This window comes from Habropoda laboriosa, unplaced genomic scaffold (assembly GCF_001263275.1).
Source record: "Habropoda laboriosa isolate 0110345459 unplaced genomic scaffold, ASM126327v1 scaffold123, whole genome shotgun sequence".
Taxonomy (NCBI): Eukaryota; Metazoa; Arthropoda; class Insecta; order Hymenoptera; family Apidae; genus Habropoda; species Habropoda laboriosa.
The window spans coordinates 642976-662158 of NW_017100236.1; the positions used below are offsets into that span (position 1 = coordinate 642976).

The 19183-nt window shown below is 34.9% G+C and overlaps 4 protein-coding genes across 6 annotated transcripts; 3 read left to right on the top strand and 1 right to left on the bottom strand.

Moving 5' to 3' along the window:
* The first annotated feature begins 6508 nt into the window (after positions 1–6508).
* Positions 6509–6861, top strand: LOC108571696. Its single transcript, XM_017933799.1, has 2 exons — positions 6509–6583; positions 6637–6861. Exons 1-2 carry the CDS (start codon positions 6509–6511, stop codon positions 6859–6861), a joined length of 300 nt encoding a protein of 99 aa, XP_017789288.1.
* A 679-nt stretch (positions 6862–7540) lies between these two features.
* Positions 7541–8713, top strand: LOC108571651 (leucine-rich repeat-containing protein 23-like). Its single transcript, XM_017933741.1, has 2 exons — positions 7541–7924; positions 8093–8713. The coding sequence occupies exons 1-2, from the start codon at positions 7541–7543 to the stop codon at positions 8711–8713; spliced, it is 1005 nt and encodes a 334-aa protein (XP_017789230.1).
* Positions 8714–9163: 450 nt separating this feature from the next.
* On the top strand, positions 9164–13068 carry LOC108571666 (adenosylhomocysteinase). Of its 2 annotated transcripts, XM_017933766.1 has the most exons (6): positions 9164–9293; positions 9764–9954; positions 11478–11819; positions 12046–12261; positions 12340–12566; positions 12723–13068. In XM_017933766.1, the coding sequence occupies exons 1-6, from the start codon at positions 9266–9268 to the stop codon at positions 13018–13020; spliced, it is 1302 nt and encodes a 433-aa protein (XP_017789255.1). In that variant the 5' UTR covers positions 9164–9265; the 3' UTR covers positions 13021–13068. The 2 variants fall into 2 exon arrangements, with proteins under 2 accessions (XP_017789255.1, XP_017789256.1); XM_017933767.1 differs by lacking the exons at positions 9164–9293; positions 9764–9954 and adding an exon at positions 10400–10585.
* An 810-nt stretch (positions 13069–13878) lies between these two features.
* On the bottom strand, positions 13879–19129 carry LOC108571671 (WD repeat-containing protein 59). 2 transcript variants are annotated; one of them, XM_017933771.1, is made up of 20 exons: positions 19076–19129; positions 18895–18944; positions 18661–18796; positions 18380–18593; positions 18157–18290; positions 17929–18078; positions 17701–17860; positions 17554–17633; positions 17410–17476; positions 17133–17341; positions 16813–17076; positions 16584–16734; positions 16321–16514; positions 16108–16241; positions 15824–16033; positions 15631–15757; positions 15078–15107; positions 14455–14615; positions 14131–14384; positions 13879–14057 (listed from the first exon to the last, which is right to left on the bottom strand). In XM_017933771.1, the coding sequence occupies exons 1-20, from the start codon at positions 19127–19129 to the stop codon at positions 13918–13920; spliced, it is 2919 nt and encodes a 972-aa protein (XP_017789260.1). In that variant the 3' UTR covers positions 13879–13917. The 2 variants fall into 2 exon arrangements, with proteins under 2 accessions (XP_017789260.1, XP_017789261.1); XM_017933772.1 differs by lacking the exon at positions 15078–15107.
* Between the last annotated feature and the right edge of the window lie 54 nt (positions 19130–19183).

Consider the following 19183-nt stretch of genomic DNA (forward strand, 5'->3'; position numbering starts at 1 on the left):
ACAAGGCAATAGCTGCTGAAAATTGGGTTAGAATTTGAGACACACCACACATAATGATTCTAGAAAAAAAATTATTTATAGGTTCACATATTTTCCAAACGAAAACCTAAAGAAACTGTCAAATTTTCTTGATACGTCTCAAATTCCATCCTCCATTTTCCACAGCCCTCATCAATCGCAAATGAAGAAAGGGAGAATAAAAAAAAAAAGGGAGGAGACTGGTCTTCGACGTCAGCTGGTAGCACGTTGAAAGCGTCGCTTGTCGAGGTACAGGATCAAAAGGATGAGCGAGGCGAAAAGAGTACAGCACGAGGATAATATAATATACTGTAGCAGGAACAGTTGAGTACAGGGATTGGCTGACATATCCCCCGTAGATATGGGAAATACGTGTTAGGGGATCCCTATTTCATGCTGGGTCCTCTAGTTGTCGATGGAACACCGTGTATCCCCTCGAGGGAAGAGATCTTCATCGTTTGCTGGAGTGTCGAGGGCTCATCCGTTCGAGAGGATCATTGTCGAGGATCCGCGATTAAGATCGACGACCCTTTGCCACGATCCGCGTTACAGGCTATGGATACACCAGTGTATTCTCTCTTCCTCTTTTTACCCTCGACTCTTCTTCCTTTGTTGCTGCTTCGTGCCGACAGTGGAGGCGTCTGTAAATTGGTATTTAGCGGAGAAAAGCGTATCAGATGCAGTCTTAGGTAAAACGGAGCTCTTGAAGAATTTTTGGAAGTTTTATTATTGGAAGAAATTTGCTTTTTTGAGATAATTCTGTTTATGATTATGAAAGTCGCCTAAGTGATAGACCACGTTTTCTAAAGATAGAATTTCACGTATAATTAATTGAATAAAAAGCAGAAAGTTTTGCTTATGATGAAAGAAATTGTTATACTTTTTTCAAGAATAAGCATATAAGAAATTATAACAATGATCCAACTACCCCATACACTGTAAGTTAGTTGAACCAAAACGCATTAATTCGGTACTATGCATATAGCAAAGGCGAAATTGTAAGCAAGAAATATTTACATCCAAGTTGAAAGAAAAGTACGAAAAACGTACCTACATTTTATGTAAACGCAATTAGATAAACTTCTGGCGGGAAATACAACATATGAAGTATGGTAATGGTCCTGAATTTTATCGAGTATTCCAAAAATTATACACGTAGATGGTCCATCTCACGCATAGAGTCCATCACTTCTCCATTTACCCTACATTATATTCTCTTTATTTCAAGATATGGGCCCGTGTAACTTTCAAGTCACATACTAATATATCGATATTTTATTAAATAATTGAACTTCCTTCCACAAAATGGCATGAACGTCTTGTTGTACAATGTCTCCTTATTAACCAGTAACTTTCTTGATAACCGTTGTTACTTCAAAGTTACAATATGTATTCGTTATGATAAAATTATTGAAACTGTTGAATTCACTGTTATTCTGTATTTATAGGTCGATATTTGTTAATTTTACGTTACATAAATTCTTTTACAGTCAAGAAAAATATTCGGCCCATAGAGGGTTCATACATTACTCGTTGTATGAATTCGCGTTACAGGAATTCGGGCTGTACGAGAATTTTTCTCGCATAACGCGAATAATCTAAAGTATCACGTTTGGAATGATTATTGCCATGCCATTATTTATTGCCTATGTTTCATCAAATATGACAGTTTTTTGAAAAAAGTGACATATAGGTATACGCTGTTGGTTTAAAAAAAATCATATTATTAATGCATGCAATAAAGAAACAATCAAGAGAAAACAGAAGAAGTTGGTAACGATGAAGAAAACAGTGTAATGCTCAACTTTTAAATTAGGGGAATTCCTGTGTTTTATTATTTGGCGCGTTGTACGAGGATTCGCGTTATATGAAAACAGACATAATCTCTTGCGCGTTATAGGAATTCGCGTTGTCCGGGAGTCTATTGTATACACAAATTTTTGATATTTTCACTACCAACTCTATTTAAAAGTTCAATTGTCCAAAAATCGATGCAACACAAAATAAGTGATAAATTCCATTTTTTTAGATTTTTCATTTAGTCCACTTTCATTATCACTCTAGAATTAAAAACTTGAGTTTTTGTCATTTGGACGACTTTTTACTGTATGAAGAAAATTGCCTAGAATATTTAGGAACATAAATATATAGATCTGTATTTTCTTAGTGGAATAATGTTTTCGGTAATTTATGAGGATATTCGAAATTTCGTCCCAGGTAAGAATATTCTCATATTTCCAGTTTATTCCAGGATGGGTTTATAGTTTTAGCTTTATAGCCTATTTTTATGACCTCCTTGACAGTTTGGGACGTTTTGCTAGGGTTTACTGCGCCAATATTCCGAATTTCCTGTTATGAAGTTCCCCTAAGGCGTTATTTTTCAGAACAAAACTAATTTCCCTTTCCAGGGTTGTAAAAGAAATGTTATTAAAACACTTTCCTTATGAAAACAATTACCCGACTTCTAAAACCTCCATTGCAGGTACACTCGTTTTACTGAAACATGCTTATTTCTTAAATACAACAACCAAACACCTTAATTTTAACATCTGCGATAACAACTTTGTCTATCAACTTAAATTATCGAACCCAAAAACATTATTTTTATAATGCCTAAAAATTCAAACTTTTTTCCAATAATTGTAATACTAGATACTCAATTTCTCGTTTATCCTAGTTTCTCTTTTTCTCTGCAATTATCAATACCTGATGTGTCCTCTGTTTATGTGATTTCATGAAATAAATAAATGAATAAATCAACGATCCAGAAAGCAGCGAAAAATGCTCGGGTGAAGTTTTTCTTTGTCAAAGAAATCCATCGAACGCCGCCGAAATTGAATTTCGCCGCGACGCCTTTCGTTTCTGAGCACCGCGGGGAGTCCTGTCGCCATGAATTCCAAGCACGGCGAAATTAATTTCACGCGTGCGTTTCACGGAGTCGCGCGACCAGGCGGATAAAACGCGCGTCTGATAGGCCACGGCCCCGGCGTAACGCGATTGGTCTAGCGCGCCCTCCAATCACTGCCTTCCGCGGTGATTGAGAATCGCAGCGGCGAGGTAGCGGTAGTGGTTCATAAGTGTACACACACGCATATGCACGCACGTGCGTACGAGGAACTGTTGAACGCTTCTAGCCTGAAATATATTGTACTAAAGCATTCTAGCGTGAAACGTATCGTACTGAAATTATTTTCTTCGGAATTTAATAATTCTATTTGGCGGGAAATTCGAAGTGCCCGCGTAAGACGCTTGAGGAGGCGTTTTGTTTCCTTTGTAACCGACCGCGTTGCCGATCACCGCGCGATCTCCTTTTCCGGTGAGCGGATTCTCGAGCATGCGAGCAACCGGCAATCTTACCGTTATAGCAATGAACCAGTAGTTATTCCGCATTTCACCTTACCCAAAAGGCAAAATCCCAACACTATTTTATTTCGTTTGTAATTAAGGGGGGAGACTCGTGTAACAAGTCGAAAAAAATTCTTCTTTTAAAAAATATGTCCGTGAAGTTGTAAACTGAAATTCGAAGTATTAATAAGTCTACAACAGATTTTACAGCTCCTACACCAGATACATACACTACCGGCCACAAGTTTGGAATCACCGAGCATTGCAATTTACACAAAAATTTCCAGAAAAAAGTCAGCGACTTTGAGAATTTTTTATCATTCGAATAAATTGGTGTGAGATAAATTGATAAATGTAGAATTGAGATAAACTTCAAATCTATAAAAAATTAGCAGCAGATTTAATATTGATGAAAAGTGGCAGGTGATTCCAAACTTTTGGCCGGTAAGTGTATATCGGCGACGGAGACTCAGAAACGTATATAAATGGCAATTTTAATTTTGAATACTTATGGCGACGATTTTCAAGTGTGAAAAATGAATGTGTTGGTAACGTTGGAAAACAAAAATACACGGGTACGCAGCTTCGGAATATGAAAAGAAAACAAAAACAACTTGGAGATAAAGATAAGTTAACATACGTCCTTAGAAAAAAAACTGTCAAATTATTACGACTTAACGATAAGGAGAGATGTGATGAAATGGCGTAACTAGAATTCAATTTTGGACAGGAATGGACATTTTTCACCGGCACTTACGACGCGGAGCGGCTGAAAATGAAGAAACGGCGCAGCTTAAATATAACTACGGAGGTTGAAACAACAACAATTCGAACAACAAGAATTTTTCGAGGAAGTAGCAAGTTTGCTGAATATGCCTGGAGTAGTAGATTAGCAAGAACCGGGTGTAAGTTTCTAAAAATTCTTACTTTTCAATACCTAAAACTTTAAACGCATTTTCCTCGAAACTACTTTTTCTCAAATTGGCTTGCAGCATAGCTAAAAAAATATTCAATCAATTGACTTGCCCCTGTACAAGTATGTAGATAAATAAATTCCGCTCTGGATGAACCTATAATTTTAACGATATTATTAATTTTAATTACTTTTATTGTACGATTAAGACAGAAATTTTTCGTCAAAATCGCAACTTTTTCTTCAAAGTGCCGCTATTTCCTCTATTTTGCATCACTTTTTGAAAATTTAGGTTCATCCAGAGCGTAATTTTATATAAAATAGAAAATTGTATGAATCTTTTGCTTTAGGTAAGTTTAACGGACGCTAGACTGCACGCCGATTGACTACGTCGACGCTGAGGCCTACAGTTTGTAATAATCGAATTATTTTACACTAAAAAAAATATTTTCTACATTTCTCAATGCTGAATAAAATATCCTACAAGTTTGAAGAATTTCTATTCGATAGTTTCCGAAGAATAAATTCATGAAGATCACCTTATTTTTAGCGAGTTACACGAGTCTCCCCCTTTTAAGCAAGTAAGTATAGTGTGCGCAGCAGATATCTAATTATCTTTTCACTGTAACATTTACTCTTTAACTCAAAATACTTAAAGTGAATTAATTGTTAATGTAAATATGAATAGAAACATCTGAAATTGAATGGTTTTGCTAAAATCAATTGGAGTAAATTGAATATAAAATATCCAATATGCAAGCTGTACTAAGATAATTTATTTAATTTTGTGGCGGTAGGGTAACTCTTGAATGTCGTAGCGATGCTGTTTCGTTTCGTAATTAACCGCGTTAATTATCAAATTAAATATGAAATTTGATTGAAATCAATCAAGCGTCTTCAACAAGCACATTTGTGCAATACGTTGCAGAAAGTTTTTCAGGTGGTTCGATTAAATTACAAATACCTCGAAAATAGTAAGTTTATAATCATTTTCATAAATGCTGTTGTATAGTGCATGCAATGGAGTTTAAGGCGTACTAGTTGCGTATCGTTAAATAACGAAGACTTAACCTCGAGGGTACTTAATAGCTATCGTGTTATTGTTTCGGAAGTTCCTATTACAAGAAGAGTCTCATATTAGGTGTACTAGTCGCGTATCGTTAAATAACGAAGACTTAACCTCGAGGCTACTTAATAGCTATCGTGTTATTGTTTCGGAAGTTCCTATTACAAGAAGAGTCTCATATTAGGTACCCAATTTTGTTTTAGTGTACAAAGTGTTACCGGTGTACCCAATGTGTGAAAGAAGACAGAAAAAATAGTTTTCTCATTTTTGAAATCTGTGTATTTGCATAATTTTCGTTTTTATTTTATTACGAAGGAACCGAATTTTCTTTACTGTACATTCCAGTACCTTACAAAAGAATACATATCATACTTTTAAAACATGTATCGAATTTTAATAAAAGTGTTCTTAGTCGACAGTTACGACTTCTTTAAGAAATGGCTCTCATATTAGGCAACTTTACCCTAGCTCCTGCGCTCCACCACTAGATGGACGGACTAACGACCAATTTTCTCACTAAAGGCTCCCGTTTGTGTATACATATACCTACTTCTTCCGACCTGACAATGAGACTAATAGTCTTTCCGCGTCTAAGGCATTAAGTCTCCTAAAGAGGTAGACTTACTAACGAGTCCACTTTTTAGGAGGTCCAGGACGAATCACCCATAACCTTTCCTTGTACGCCTAATCCTCTTTATTTCTCTTTTCTCCTGCCATAACCTCACCCCACCGCAATTTGTTTAGCAAATTATAATTTATGTTTAATAATACAAATTTTTAATTTCAAACTTTTATTTTAATTTCAATTTTTACTAAATAAAATTAAATAAATAAACTGTTAAAACCATTTGAAAATATAAAAGCACAATAACAAGAAAATTATTAACGGCCTTATGTGGAAATCCTATTAACGGAAAACTGTTAGATAAATTAAAATTATGATATATTGAAATTTGAACTAATATTTGTGCCCAAACTTCATTGAACCTGACGATACAAAGTAAAGATAGTATTCTATAGAAACACAGTATTATATATACGTGGTCGTCGAATAAGTCCGAGATCGATACCGCCTGGTCGCGAAAGCGTTGCTAAAGAAACTTGGTAATCGTGTCACGTATATCGTGTAAACACTCGAAACGAGTCTGACTGATCGAACGAGCAACATGTCCAAGGAAAAGAGGAATTCTTCAGCATCGTCTATATGGAAGCACGAAGCGTACGAACGACATCGTTTGAAGGTAAAATGAATAAATTCGTTTCGTTCAATTTTTAATTAATTAAATTGATCCAGGTGAAAAAGGCTACATGTGCGATTGACGTGAATCCACCAGAGAATAGACCTCACATTATCTTGAACGCGAAAGGGTTGCAATTGGAACGCGAGAAGCAAGATCGAATTTTAAGGGAGAATTTCATTCTTCTGAAGAAGCTTCGCGACATCATGCACCGGAAACCACCCATTCAACATACTTACAGATTGAGATGGGACGACTCAAAATGCATCAGAACACGTTGAATAAGAATTCTCTAAAAGTCTGACGAATTTTATGGATCTCTTTTTTTCCTACATTTTTATATTTCATAATGTTGCAATGTCGTATTTTACACGAGACAACTTCACTTTCACGAGCTAAAGTGACTAACTCCGTGAAATAAAAAATAAAGAAAATTGATGAATTTATGAATGTCGGCTTTTGAAATTTCTTTTGTAGTGTGTACAAGGTGTCTCACTAATAACGAACATATAAAATGAATTAATTGCTGCTATTAAAATGAAGAAAACACGACTAAAATCCTTGAGTTTTTCTTACATTCAATAGCTGTGGAAATAATTTGGATGTTCGTTATAAACGAGACACAGTGTATATACACAAACGAATACTGCATAATGTATTATTAAACATATAACTTTTATTATTTATTCACCATTCGGCAGTAATAAAAAGTTTTATCACCTGGTGGTGAGAAATAAAATTATCAAGGTAATTAATTTCATTTGTGAAAACTTAAGTGTCAATCACGTGAAACATTGCAAAAAATGGTGTTGATCAGTTTGGCTCATCTGAATGGCTCATTTTTGTACATTGTACTTTGGTAATAAACAAACGAAGATAGATCTCATTTCTTGAATGTTCGTCAAAGTTAAAGGTTAATTATATACTTTTAATTAGAAAGGGGAATAAAATTGGAATAAAATGGACAAGGAAGAAGTGGAAAGTAAAAAGTACGACGAAGAGGAGGGTGAGACTGAAAGATATCCAACCCCAAAATCGTCGTCCATTTTCGATGACACTACAAGAGCATTAACACATTCAGAAGCTGGAGAATGTCTTCACATGTTGGGAAAATGCGAGTCAGGCCTTGGTTACGCTTATTTATGTTTGAATGCATCTAATAAGGGACTGACAGACATCAGAGTTATTCCTATGTTCAAATACGTTCTTTACGTGGACGTTTCTGGAAATAGACTGACAACGGAAGCTCTTCGTTATTTAACGTCCATGAAATATCTTTTAATGATTCGAGCTGACAGAAATCACGTGACCTCTGGGGAACTGGAACCTATGCCCTATCTTCAGGTTCATAATCAAATTTTCCCTCCAATTTTCTAACCTTCTATTCTATTTTTCTTTTTGAATTTCTTAACCTCTTATTCTATTTTTCTTTCGGAATATTTTAACCCTCTAACCTATTCTTCTTTCTGATTGTAATATTATTGAAGTTCACCGTGTATATTCACCGTGTAGGTTCTTACATTAAATAAAAATAAATTGACGAGCACATCAGGTATTTCCCATAAACAACTGGAATGCCTGGAATTGAACCACAACAATATCGAAGAAGTGACTTTAAATCCGTACGACCTCGAAAATTTGAAACATTTCGAGTTACGTGGAAATATACTTACCACGACCAATGGAATATTCTTCCCGAGGTTAACGCGATTATTCCTCGCTGAGAATCAGATAGAGAAGCTGGAAGGACTAGAAATTTTGGTTAATTTAACGACTCTGCATCTGAGGAGTAATAAATTATCGAATTTAACTGGATTTGATTCACGTTGTGTTAAGCTGAATTATCTTAATCTCAGAAATAATGAGATTATAAAATTGTCGGAATTGGAAAAATTAAGTTGCTTGCCAGCGTTAGAAACTTTGGTTATTTTGGAAAATCCTACGGTCCCTGATAGAGAAGCAGAGGAAGAAGTTGCGTATAGGCACATTGTTTTGGCTATGTTGCCCAACCTGACGCGAATCGACAAGGATCCAGTGCTTTTCGATGAAAAAAGAGAGGCTAAGGAATTTCGTAGACAAATGCTTCGTGATGGCACCAAGTTTCCTGATCTGGACACTAACCCACCAAATTAGAGATAAAATTTTTAAAAAATTGCACCTCTTAATGTAAATTTCATTGCAAATAAATTTGTACAGAAGTTATGATTACGTGGTAAAACAGTTTCGTAATTTATCGTGTAAAACTAGATTCATATCTTATCAGCTATAATGTCTGATCTGTCGATAGCACAAACACCTGTATTTCCGACTTTCTGTTTTACAGTTTACAATATTATTGACTGCTGATAAATTATCTAAAAAATTGTAACAATATTACAATAAAAATTAAGTATCGAGTAATATAAAATTTTACACGTATGTGAAATTTCATCTATGAAAAGATATTTAAGAAAAAAAATTTTCCCGCCAAAAATATTGAAAGCTGCACGTAACCAACAAGTAGCCACGATCCCTGGTGGAACAAAGTAAAATGAAACCGATGCAACGATCCTTCCGTAACAACTAGTTTCACCGCAACTCGCCGGCGGAAACGTGTAATTCGTAAGATTGCGTCTTGTTCGGTTCTTTAAATTACAACTTAATTTAACTTAATTATTTGCACCAATTGTTTCTGAATTCAAGAGAATGTCTTCCAAGCCTCCATTTAAAGTCGGTAAGTTACGAGATCATTATTAAAATCAGAATTATGTTAGTTAAACACGTGGTCGTTCTTTTGAAGTAGAATTTCTAACCTTCTTTCATGGCATTTAAAATACGATATTTCGTGAAGTGTATAAAATAATGAAGTCACAAGAAATTCAATGAAACTGTGATTTCGAATCAAGAAGTATTAAATAACTAACCAACCACTGTACTGTCAGTGTAGAGATTAACCTACACGGCCATACATCTGCTAAATCAAGCACCCCATGCTCCACAATAACATTTATCTTGATTTACAAATACAAACAATGGTAAAATAGATCACAAAAGGAAAATGGTCGTTCTAAATCAATTCTTTGTTGAAACACAGTAACGAAACAATTACAAATGTGTCATAAGGCGACTCTGACTTGAAATATTCGATGAACAATCAATTGACGATAATTTAAAATTAATAAACTAAATTTCTATTGGTCGTAGCTGATTTGTCATTGGCGGAATGGGGAAGGAAAGAAATTACTTTGGCAGAACACGAGATGCCAGGGCTTATGGCCATCAGGAAAAAGTATGGTCCTCAAAAGATTTTAAAAGGCGCCCGAATTGCCGGTTGTCTACATATGACAGTACAAACCGCAGTTCTTATTGAAACTCTGATCGATCTGGGTGCTGAGGTAAGTTGATAAATTTTTATATCACGATTGTTGTAGTTGATGCTCCAAAATTCGGTATCATTCGGAACATACCATTTTTGTTCGTATCTGGCTCCAAAATGGAACCTGACATGCGCAATACTTTTATTTTATTCGAATTATTAATTAAATATTATTAAATGAAGATATGTACTGTCAGTGTAGAGATTAACCTACACGGCCATACATCTGCTAAATCAAGCACCCCATGCTCCACAATAACATTTATCTTGATTTACAAATACAAACAATGGTAAAATAGATCACAAAAGGAAAATGGTCGTTCTAAATCAATTCTTTGTTGAAACACAGTAACGAAACAATTACAAATGTGTCATAAGGCGACTCTGACTTGAAATATTCGATGAACAATCAATTGACGATAATTTAAAATTAATAAACTAAATTTCTATTGGTCGTAGCTGATTTGTCATTGGCGGAATGGGGAAGGAAAGAAATTACTTTGGCAGAACACGAGATGCCAGGGCTTATGGCCATCAGGAAAAAGTATGGTCCTCAAAAGATTTTAAAAGGCGCCCGAATTGCCGGTTGTCTACATATGACAGTACAAACCGCAGTTCTTATTGAAACTCTGATCGATCTGGGTGCTGAGGTAAGTTGATAAATTTTTATATCACGATTGTTGTAGTTGATGCTCCAAAATTCGGTATCATTCGGAACATACCATTTTTGTTCGTATCTGGCTCCAAAATGGAACCTGACATGCGCAATACTTTTATTTTATTTGAATTATTAATGAAATATTATTAAATGAAGATATTTTTAAAATTTTTAAGTATTTTTATTGGGCTTGAAACATTAAAAAAATTATGTAAAGAATTAAAATTCGTAAAAATTAAAATAGGTCTTCGAAAAGTAGAAAAAATTTGTACCAGGAAAGTGGATAGTAAAAATGGCGCGCAATTGTACACGTATGAAAGTTTATCTCGCAGATCATGACCCCGAATCTTTTGCAAGATTCAACAACAGTTCTATCAGACATCGGAAATCTTTCAAGTCATTCTCAAATATAGATTAAGATGATAAAACGTGACTCACATTTCTGGTCACCATTATGAAATATTAAACACTTTAACATTTATTGAAAATCATGAAAAAATGTATAAATGTCTTAAATTTCTATGATACAACGAAAACAACATTCTCTGCTACATTATGTTACTTCAATACAAAGGAATGTACTTTAATTGACTTTTAATGATCGACGTTTCCTTATCATTACCGTGACCCACTCTAAAAATCACGAATTTCAGTCTCTTCGGATATTGATAAAAAAAAACTTGACTTTCGAATTACTTATTGCTCAAATATTTCATGAAACACGAATGCATCATAATTGTTACTCCAACAAAACTTCAATGAACTCGATATCTAAACACTCATCGCTATGCAATCGTCATTCAATATTTCCACACCAAAATTACATCACAATACTTCAGCAACCAACGTCGACGATACTGACTCGTTTACTGCTATATCAATAGGTTCAGTGGTCATCGTGCAACATATTCAGCACACAAGACCATGCTGCTGCAGCTATAGCAAAAGCAGGAGTTCCTGTATATGCCTGGAAAGGAGAAACAGATGAAGAGTACCTTTGGTGCATAAGGCAAACTCTAGTATTCATGGATGGTAAACCCTTGAATCTGATTCTCGACGATGGTGGCGATCTCACTAATTTGGTGCACACCAAGTTCCCAGAATACCTGAAGGAGTGTCGTGGTATTTCTGAGGAGACAACTACTGGTGTGCACAATCTGTACCGTATGATGAAAGAGGGTACTCTGACGGTGCCGGCAATAAATGTGAATGACTCGGTAACGAAGGTTGGTGTTCAAGAAATAAGAGAGATTTAAAAAATTATTAAGTTGCTGCAGAAGATACTTGCAGGTTTTTAGAATAACATAATATGACAACAGTTTTGGAAAGATTGAAATTCTTTATAATATGAGATTTCTGCAGTAACTTAATAGATAATTGTGTGTATTGTCTGCTTCTCATTATGGAAAATTCCAAGTTTCACGTGAACCAAAATACTCTTCTGTCCTTCAGAGCAAGTTCGACAATCTCTATGGATGCAGAGAGTCCTTAATTGATGGAATTAAACGAGCAACAGACGTCATGATCGCTGGAAAGGTCTGCGTGGTTGCTGGATATGGAGACGTTGGCAAGGGTTGTGCTCAGAGTCTTAGAGCACTCGGTGGACGTGTAATAATCACAGAAATTGATCCTATTAATGCATTACAAGCTGCCATGGAAGGTTACGAGGTGATTACTGAAACTTAAAATAAGATTTCACACACATGAAAAGAATGAAATCGGTGAACTGGTAAATGTACTCCTTAGGTGACGACGATGGACGAAGCGTCGACTAAAGGACAAATATACGTTACGACCACAGGTTGCAAAGACATCATAGTAGGCAACCATTTTATGAACATGCCAGAGGATGCTATCGTTTGCAACATTGGCCATTTTGACTGTGAAATCGATGCTGCATGGCTCGAGAAGAACGCAGTTGAGAAAGTGAATATCAAGCCACAAGTGGACAGATATCAATTACAGAATGGCAGGTGGGCATAATGCAACAGACTCTTGAAATAGACAACTCAAGAATTCAACAATATAGAATCATTCAAACGAAGTTTATAATACATTGTATTTATTAAATTCATACCCTGTGAATTAGAGTAGATTTTTCAAGGTTTAATGAGGTTCTCCCATTTTAGACACATCATCCTCCTCGCAGAGGGTCGTTTAGTTAATCTTGGTTGCGCCACTGGACACTCCAGCTTCGTGATGAGCAATTCTTTCACGAATCAAGTGTTGGCTCAAATAGAATTATGGACCAAATCTGAATCTTATCCAGTTGGAGTTCACATGTTGCCCAAGAAGTTGGACGAGGAGGTTGCAGCGTTGCATTTGAATCACCTTGGAGTGAAGCTGACCAAATTGACGGAGGAACAGGCTAAATATCTCGACGTACCTGTAGAAGGACCTTACAAAGCTGATTACTATCGATATTAGTCGTTTTTTAAGATTCAAAGGCTCTTATGTACTTCTCTATCCACAGTGGACACAATAAAAACGCGATAACGATGGTGTTTTTTTTATGTAGATCATCGACTGTTGACCTTTATAGTTGTCTATTTACGACATTAACGTTGTAACATTAATTGTTCCATCTCACTTATCGAGAGACATTGGAATCGTAACCATATGTTTTGTATTGTTCCTTTTTTAATCGTATCGTTAGATACAAGTACTGCTTTTAAATAAAACTATCTTGTTTGAAAATAAGTTTCGTTTAAATGGCGGAGAAAAAGATTAACCAACCACCATTACAAGTTAGCCCTATAATAAAGGTTATAACAAACAAAGGATTAAAATTTTATTATGTGTAAAATCGTTTTACATTATCAGTTATTCAGATGGACGTGTTTAATTTACGGTGTTGTTCATGGTTTCATTCAACGAAGAGAATACAGTGCGATAGAAAAAGTGATACGAGAAAAAGAGGAGAGAGAGAGGCCAGCCAGAGAAGCACGTCTTGCCCTTCAACGGAAACTTTCTTCTGAGGGTACATTAAAATATTTGTTAACATGTATAATACATATTTTGCGCGTCTCGTTTCGTTTGCAGCTGAATTAAGAGAATTGGAAAGAATGTTCCTCGGAACAAGTTCGTCTGAAGAACAAAACGAGTCAGAAACGTTGAAAAGCGAAGAACGAGATGAAGAAGAAAGGCCGATACTCCAAGTACCAGATGAAGAAAAAAGCATTAAATTTGCGGAACCAAATGAAGAAGAAGAAACGATGGAGAGCGAAGAATGTTAAAGAAAAAACATATTTATTATCCTCTTATAACATTTGTTTGATATCTTCGCGGTTATGTACAATTCTTTTCTTTTTTGTTCTCTTCTATTTACAGCTTTAAGAGGGCAGAACTTTCCTGCAGGCAATAACATCCACAGCCTGTGGGACACAATGTTTCGTTAGTGAACCATGTCGCTAAATGTTGTGTATGTCCTCCGTGTCCACAAAATATACAGAAGTTGCTTGGACCTGAATGTTGAAAAAAAAATTCATATATTTTCTCATGAGAGAAAAAAACTCTACTTCGATGAGTTGGATTTACCTCTCACGGAGATATGACAAATAACACATTCCAATGCTAATCGTTTACAACTAATACATTGAGGTCCTCTGCTAACTTTACCGCACAATTGACATTCACTTTGGAATTCGACACCTTTGTGCGTGTCTAACGGGGTTGTGCTCACGTGCTTCAATACTTGTGCACGCGCATCTAATAATCGCCACCTGTGTAACACTTCGGCGTATGCTTTCTTATAGCCGTCGTACAGAGTGGTATATTTTTCGTCAAGCAACCTGAATAATTAATATTCATGCTTAATTTAAAAAAACAAATTTTTTGAATGCACTAAATCCATTTAGTTACCTAATATTTCTTACGGAGTCACCAAACGTGTCTTGGATTAATTTTAACTCGTCTAGCGAATCAGACCATGAATTGGATCGATGTTGCTTCAAATTTTGAAAGTTCCATCCTTCTAGCGTGGTATCAGCTAGATGAATCGTGTGGTACGGCGAACCACCAGGCTAAAAAGATATATCAAATGATATATAAAAAATTACAGGTCGATTTGTAAATACATTACATGGACAGTAGGAACACAATATACATATAATCGACAATTATAAGAGGCACAATGTCTATGATCACTTTCTGCACAAAGATGTTTGTCTTCTGTGTAAAATTTCTATGTATATTATTACAACAAACAGTACATCACATATGGTTAATCACTACTACATATATACAATAATTTATGGTTAGTATATACACATATAATTTAAAAAAATTAAATTAGATGCAAAGATCGAAAAGTTTGGCATTTTAAATATTCAAGCATGGCCAAACCTGCATGCTTTCTGGCATCACGAAACTTCCACTCCGATGCTGTAAGGCAGTAACAAATATTATCATGATAAGAGAGTACCCTAAGAATAAATACATTTCAAACACGAACAAACTTAGAAAATTCGAAAACCATGCCTTACCTTTAACCACCATTTTCCTGTAGAAAGCCTCTATAACAGAGATAATATCGTATAAATCATTTTTGATAATTTTTTGAAAGGAGTACATTGAAAGAAAGGAATAAAAATACTGAAATAAAACAAGTACATATTACGTCGGTATAGTATGATCTATTTAAATTCTGAATTATACGCCACTCTACAAACCACGCCGCATACAATACCGTCGTATGGTAAAACATCTATGTACATCGTTAAATAATATGTATGTATGTATGTATATAGTACATATTCATGCATCAGAAAAAAGAAATGTGTGCTGAGTATGAAAAATGTGATATACTGCAAGTTGGAATAGGTCAACATTTAAACATGAACAAGTGGGATATAACAGATGAGTATGTTCGAAGAGTATTCTCAAGTATTGAGATGTTCAGCATGTTTCATGAACAGAAGACAAAATTTATGATCAAGACATATAATATTTCGGTTATCAATGATACTATAAAAATAGTGCTTGTGCAAGGCCATGCCAGAACTCATTATCACTTGCAAACGAATGTGCCGTACTTACACTAATGTTAATAGACTTGCTGTTTAGTCGTGTCTGAGTAACGTCTGGGTTTTCCGAACGATAACTAAATGCACAACTCAGCATACCTGCCATTTGAATGTCCGACTGATTTGCATAATGCTGTATTCTAAAGCATATAAGAATTAATATACGATATTATTTTTACTTCACAAGTGGTGTACTCATTACTTACAATGAGTGAATTAAATTTTGCCCGAAAGGATGCAAAGGCCACGGAGCATCGATATCTGGTGACTGACAAGAATTATGCCCAACATTCGATACTGGTTGAGATATTACAAGGGCAGCTAAACACCATGCCTGAACTAAATCAGGACGTTCTAATGATGCAGCGACATTTGCATTGTACTGACACATTGCTGGAATATCGGTGATATTGATGCTGCACACGAAACATAATTGAAAGATTATTTGTTGAAAGATGTATCAGTGATTACAATCATTTACGGCACTTACACATATTTTTCAGCAAGCTCCTTGTTGACGAAAAACAAAGAGGAGGCATCGTATATTATTACCATAAAATGATAGTTTTTACAACATGATCTGTGGTTCATTCTATTCGTGTTATGTAACCCACGATTCATTTTCTGTTAATTTGAAAATAATCTTTAATTTTATTCATATTATTCGTATTATTATCATTCTTACAAGAAATATTATACATACACGATCTTGAAAATAAAAAGAACTTATAGGAATGTTATCGTTCGACTGTACATAAGAATTTGGATACATGTGCATGAAATGTTCTCCATTGCCCATTCCGTTTTCTAATGCAGACAGTGCCCTAGGCGTTGCACTTTCTGGTTTCATTGACGACCTTCGCGTGTACGAAGCGCGGCCAAAACATACGAGTATACCTAGTGAAAGAATGAATGACCGTAGTATATATTTTGAACTTCTTTTTCTTAAATTATTTGTATACGTACCCACACAACAGAACTTAGCGCCAGACGTTCTGGGAAACGGTATACAGGCGTCTTGATAATTCGTATACATGTTTGAGGAGCTTAAGAAGTTCGCATTGTCTTGAATATCGTATCCTAAATGACTACTTTCATTCTCGTCTTTTTTACACGTCTACAGAAATAGGAAAAATATCAAAGATAATGCAAGACAAACATGAATGTGAATTGAAACAGTTAAGTTTTCCTTTACTTGCTCCAAGGTTGTGATTAATTGCCTAAGACACGGTTCTAAACATGATCTATTCTTTTTAACACGTTGCTGCGCGGTTTGTTTTAAGACTTTCAAAAGTTTCGCCATTGTTGCATTATCGATCGTTGTTCCTGGACAGAATTGGAATGTAGGTTGCGCGCTATATGGATAATTTGACGGGAAATTTACTTTTAATATCACATTGTAACTTTTATTGGACGCTGTCACGGTACAACTACGTTCAACAGCATCCATTGCGTTGACCTGTAAGAATAAAAACGTGTATTTTCATATACTTTTTTTATGTCCATATCAATTACCTCTATATTTGGTATATTCATGTTTATCAAAGAAAACTCTTGTTGTAACGTCTTTGGTTGCGTAGGGGATGATATTTCTTTATTATTTTCAATATATCCATCTGTATCAGAATTTAACGAAGGTTCATCCACTTTCGTTGTTATACAGTTCATTTCGCGATCGTTTTGAGTATCACTTAGTTGTAATTGTTGGACGGATTGCAATGTTTCTATATTAATGGCAATTGTATTAGTTTAAATGAATTGAAAATATGTTCCATATGTAGGATATACATACTTAAATTACTATCATCAGAATATTGAGTATAAATTGAGGTACCATCATCCATACCATGTCCACATAACTAGAACATTACAAATATTTTTTTATAAATGAAAATGTTAATCTTTTTATAATATATACATTCATCTAAACACCTACTTTCTTTAGAAAAGGATCAATTTTATATATCCTTAAGCATTGATCCTTTGACCAAGTAATTAATTCAAAGTCACTATTTTCTGCAAATAATATATTTCGTAATATTTTGTTCTATTCGATTTAAAAACTGATTTGCATGATATATACCTAATTTTTGATGTCTCCATTGAAATTCAAGAACAACATCAGTATGTCCTACAAAAGTATAAATAGGGGAACTAAGGTTTGTCGTGTTCCATAGTAACAAACTATTTTCCCCTCGCCGTAATTGCGGTACCACTATTGTCACCAATCCTTCTCCAAATGGCTGTGTATAACTTAATTCTTATAAATCAGAATAAATGTGAATTTTATTAAATAGAACGTTATTTTTACCGTATATCTAGCTCTCCATACTGGTGAATTTGTTGTTAAAATACTTTCAGCCCTACGCGGATTATTTATATCAAAGATTTTCACTGTACAATCTTGACTAGAAGTTGCTAATTGATTTTGTTGAAATGGACACCAATCTAAACCATGTATCTAAAATAATTCTGTTATTTACAAATATCTTATAGGATTTATAAGTTACTGAGTAACTATTGGAATGTGAGGCTGTACTTTTGTTAGATGAGCAGCTATGTACTGCATAGGACTGTTTCCTTTTCTTTGATCCCATATTTTAATATCTCCATCATGAGCTGTAGCCAACATGTTGGGAGATAAAGAGTTCCATCTTACTTGAGAGGAACCAGCTATAACACAGTTAATTACATGTATTTTTAAATATTCTATAAATTATTTTTTCATCATTTTTCTTCCTTCTAATTGACATGGTATTTACCAACTGCAGACAATGATAAACAAGGTCTTCTTTGATCTCTTATGTCCCAAATGTGTATAAATGTATCAATACTGCAGGAAGCAATGGTATCTGGTTCTTTGGGATGCCAGTTTAAGTCACTTACTACTCTTGTATGTGCCTTCAGGCTATTTGTAGTTTGTAGGTCATGTCCACCAGTTCCAGTAAGGGACAATATTTCAATGCGTGTATTGCTCTAAAATTCAAATTCAATTAGATATACCTACCACATTATTTAAAGCTCATAGTCTTTAATTTCTAACCGATACAGCGCATAGATGAGAATTTATACTTGTGGGATTCCATTCTGCAGAGCCAACTTCATACTTGCTCTGTCTTTGAAATTTTTTCAAAGTATCAGCACCCTCGTCAAGATGCTTTACCGCGAAACACCTGCGTCTAAAAATACGTAGAAAAAAAAATGTAAAATTTAAAAAATACAAAGGTTCAAAAATTTTTTTACTAAATATAGAACCCTTCTTTTTTTAATTACTTACCCGGCAAGTAACACGTAATTGCCAGTCGCATCCACGGCCATTGTATTAGCCTATAAGTAGAAAAAAATAGTTTAACAATGAAAAACAATTGGGTATTATAATATTTAAAATTGAAATACATATTGTTCGCACAGTACAGACACAATCCCAATGTACATCTTTTCTTCATGAGATAACCTACCTGTAAATCACGGTGCTCCGTAACCACATAGTCGCTACCCCAACGTTTTGACATTTTACCAATAAATTCGAATTCCTGTCAGCATTCTGCAAGGTTAGAATTAAACCG

Bases quoted from the DNA above. Each gene is read 5' to 3' on its own strand.
- LOC108571651 (XM_017933741.1), top strand. From the start codon at position 7,541: ATGGACAAGGAAGAAGTGGAAAGTAAAAAGTACGACGAAGAGGAGGGT. The intron at 7,925-8,092 runs GTTCATAATCAA...TTCACCGTGTAG, and splicing joins AACCTATGCCCTATCTTCAG to GTTCTTACATTAAATAAAAA.
- LOC108571671 (XM_017933771.1), bottom strand. From the start codon at position 19,129: ATGTCAAAACGTTGGGGTAGCGACTATGTGGTTACGGAGCACCGTGAT. The intron at 18,291-18,379 runs GTAAATACCATG...ACTGTGTTATAG, and splicing joins TTTATCATTGTCTGCAGTTG to CTGGTTCCTCTCAAGTAAGA. The intron at 17,634-17,700 runs GTATATATCATG...TATTATTTGCAG, and splicing joins ATGGAGACATCAAAAATTAG to AAAATAGTGACTTTGAATTA.
- LOC108571696 (XM_017933799.1), top strand. From the start codon at position 6,509: ATGTCCAAGGAAAAGAGGAATTCTTCAGCATCGTCTATATGGAAGCAC. The intron at 6,584-6,636 runs GTAAAATGAATA...AAATTGATCCAG, and splicing joins ACGAACGACATCGTTTGAAG to GTGAAAAAGGCTACATGTGC.
- LOC108571666 (XM_017933766.1), top strand. From the start codon at position 9,266: ATGTCTTCCAAGCCTCCATTTAAAGTCG. The intron at 9,955-11,477 runs GTAAGTTGATAA...CTATATCAATAG, and splicing joins TGATCGATCTGGGTGCTGAG to GTTCAGTGGTCATCGTGCAA. The intron at 11,820-12,045 runs GTTGGTGTTCAA...TCTGTCCTTCAG, and splicing joins TGAATGACTCGGTAACGAAG to AGCAAGTTCGACAATCTCTA.